Source organism: Dipodomys ordii, unplaced genomic scaffold, assembly GCF_000151885.1.
Source record: "Dipodomys ordii isolate 6190 unplaced genomic scaffold, Dord_2.0 Scaffold29, whole genome shotgun sequence".
Lineage (NCBI taxonomy): Eukaryota > Metazoa > Chordata > Mammalia > Rodentia > Heteromyidae > Dipodomys > Dipodomys ordii.
The window spans coordinates 2,565,373-2,567,568 of record NW_012267245.1 but is presented as its reverse complement, the minus strand read 5'-3'; the positions used below and the strand labels follow the sequence as shown (position 1 = coordinate 2,567,568).

Below are 2,196 nucleotides of genomic sequence, written 5' to 3'. Positions count from 1 at the left end.
AGCGCTCTACCACTGAGCCACCTTCCCAGCCCCTTGTTTTTTGTTTTTTCAAACTGAAGGAACTGTGTCTTCCTTCATTTTTAGTCAGGGCCTTATACTCTCCCTGAGCTGGAAGTGGTGCTATGGCTCAAGTGGTAGAGTGCATTGAACATCAGAGTTCAGCCCCCACAACTGACCAAAAAAAAGAAAAAGAAAGAATACAATAGTTTATTACTAACAATAATCTCAGAATGTTCACACCTCTAATCCTAGCTACTCAGGAGGCTGAGATCTGAGGATCATGGTTCAAAGCCAGCCTGGGCAGGAAAGTCCATGAGACTCTGATCTCCAATAAACCACCAGAAAACTGGACGTGGCGCTGTGGCTCAAGTGGTAGAGCGCTAGCCTTGAGCTGAAGAGCTGAGAGACAGCGCCCAGGCCCGGAGTTCAGGCCCCATAACTGACAAAAAAAAAGAGTTAGCCTTTAAACTACTTTTTTTTTTTTTTTTTCCGAACTAGTCCTAGGGCTTGAACTCAGGGCCTGGGTGCTGTCTCTGAGCTTCAAGGCTAGCACTCTACCACTTGAGCCATAGTTTCACTTCCGGCTTTTTGAGTAGTTTAGTGGAGATAAGAGTCTCACAGACTCTCTTGTCCAAGCTGACTTTGAGCCACGATCCTCAGATCTCAGCCTTCTGAGCAGCCACTGGTACCCATTTTTTATTTTTTTTTAATCACCCAGTTGGTTCCAGGATTGAACCCAGGTCCTTATGCATGTGAGGCAAATACTCTTCTACTGAGCCATATCCCCAAGCTATGCTAGTGATTTACTTAGTGCCAGGCCTGGCGCTTGAACTGAGGGTCAGGGCACTGTCCCTGAGCTTGTTTTACTCAAGGCTAGCAAGTGAGCCACAGCGCCACTTCCGGCTTTTTCTGTGTATGTGGTGCTGAGGAATCGAACCCGGGGCTTCAGGCATGCAAGGCAAGCACTCTACCACTGAGCCTCCTTCCCAGCCCTGGTGCTATTTTTAAGGCCCCCTGGGGGAAGGACTGTTTTTGCTAGTCTCTTACAGCTGGTTGGTGTTCTTGGTCAGATTCGTCTGGGGCGAAGAAGGGTGGATGGTGCTGGCCTTTGAGATTCCGCTTCCTGAAGAGGTCTGAGTCCCCTCGGAGGGCGGAGCGAGTCCATCTTCAGTGACAGCCTTGACCAGCCACTTGATAACATCTCTGCAACCGGAAGAAGATAGGAGAGGTTAATCGAACATAGATGCTCAGGAAGGACCGCAGCTGACACGTGGGCTCCCAGACCCCAAAGTCGCCTCAAAGGCTTTTACAACAAACCAGGACTTTTAGGTACTTTTCACTATTCAAGCAAGTCTAATGAAAATTCCCCGTTTAAATGCAGTATGAAAAAAGAAATGCACTGGGCACTGGTGGCTCACGCCTGTCATCCTAGCTACTCAGGAGGCTGAGATCTGAGGATCATGCTTCAAAACCAGCCCGGGGGAAGGAAAGTCTGTGAGACTCTGATCTCCAATGAACCACCAGAAAACCAGAAGTGGCGCTGTGGCTCAAGGGGTAGAGCGCTCACCTTGAGCTGAAGAGCTGAGGGACAGCGCCCAGGCCCAGAGTTCAAGCCCCACAACCAACCAAAAAACCCACAGCAACCTAGCTGTGAACACTAACTCGAAAGGCCAATTTTAGTTGGAGTTTACACTTGGTGACAAATGCCTTGGGGGTCAAAGAGCTCTCGCTGTGGCTTCCTGCCCAGGAGCAATCCCTTAGGCAGGTGGGAAGATGGGACCGATGTCATTGTCAGCAATCTACTGTCACCTGTCATCCGATTTATTGATGTATTAATTAATTAATTGATTAAGTTTTGGTAGCAGTTCTGTGGCTTGAATTCAGGGCCTAGGCACTATCCTTTAGCTGTTTTACTCAAAGCTGTCAACTCTGCCTCTTGAGCCAGACCTCTATTTCTGGCCTTTTTTTTCTGGTTCATTGGAGATAACAAGTCTCAGGGCTTTTCTGCCCAGGCTGGCATCAAACCACAACCTTCAGTTCTCAGCCCCCTGAGTAGTTGGGATTACAGGTGGGAGCTGCTATGCCCAGTGAGGTGTCCTCTATTTTTTTTTTTTTTGTCAGTTGTGGGGCCTGAACTCTGGGCCTGGGCGCTGTCCCTCAGCTCTTCAGCTCAAGGCGAGCGCTCTACCACTTGAG

The 2,196-nt window shown here is 49.0% G+C and overlaps 1 protein-coding gene across 1 annotated transcript in view; it reads right to left on the bottom strand.

The window, feature by feature from the left end:
• Window positions 1-2,196, bottom strand: part of Simc1 (SUMO-interacting motifs containing 1) — a 27,123-nt gene that overhangs the window by 8,442 nt on the left and 16,485 nt on the right. Inside the window, exon 9 of the mRNA XM_013015975.1 lies at window positions 1,048-1,203. Within this exon, the coding sequence (XP_012871429.1) occupies window positions 1,048-1,203 (156 nt within the window). The remainder of the gene's footprint in view (window positions 1-1,047; window positions 1,204-2,196) is intronic.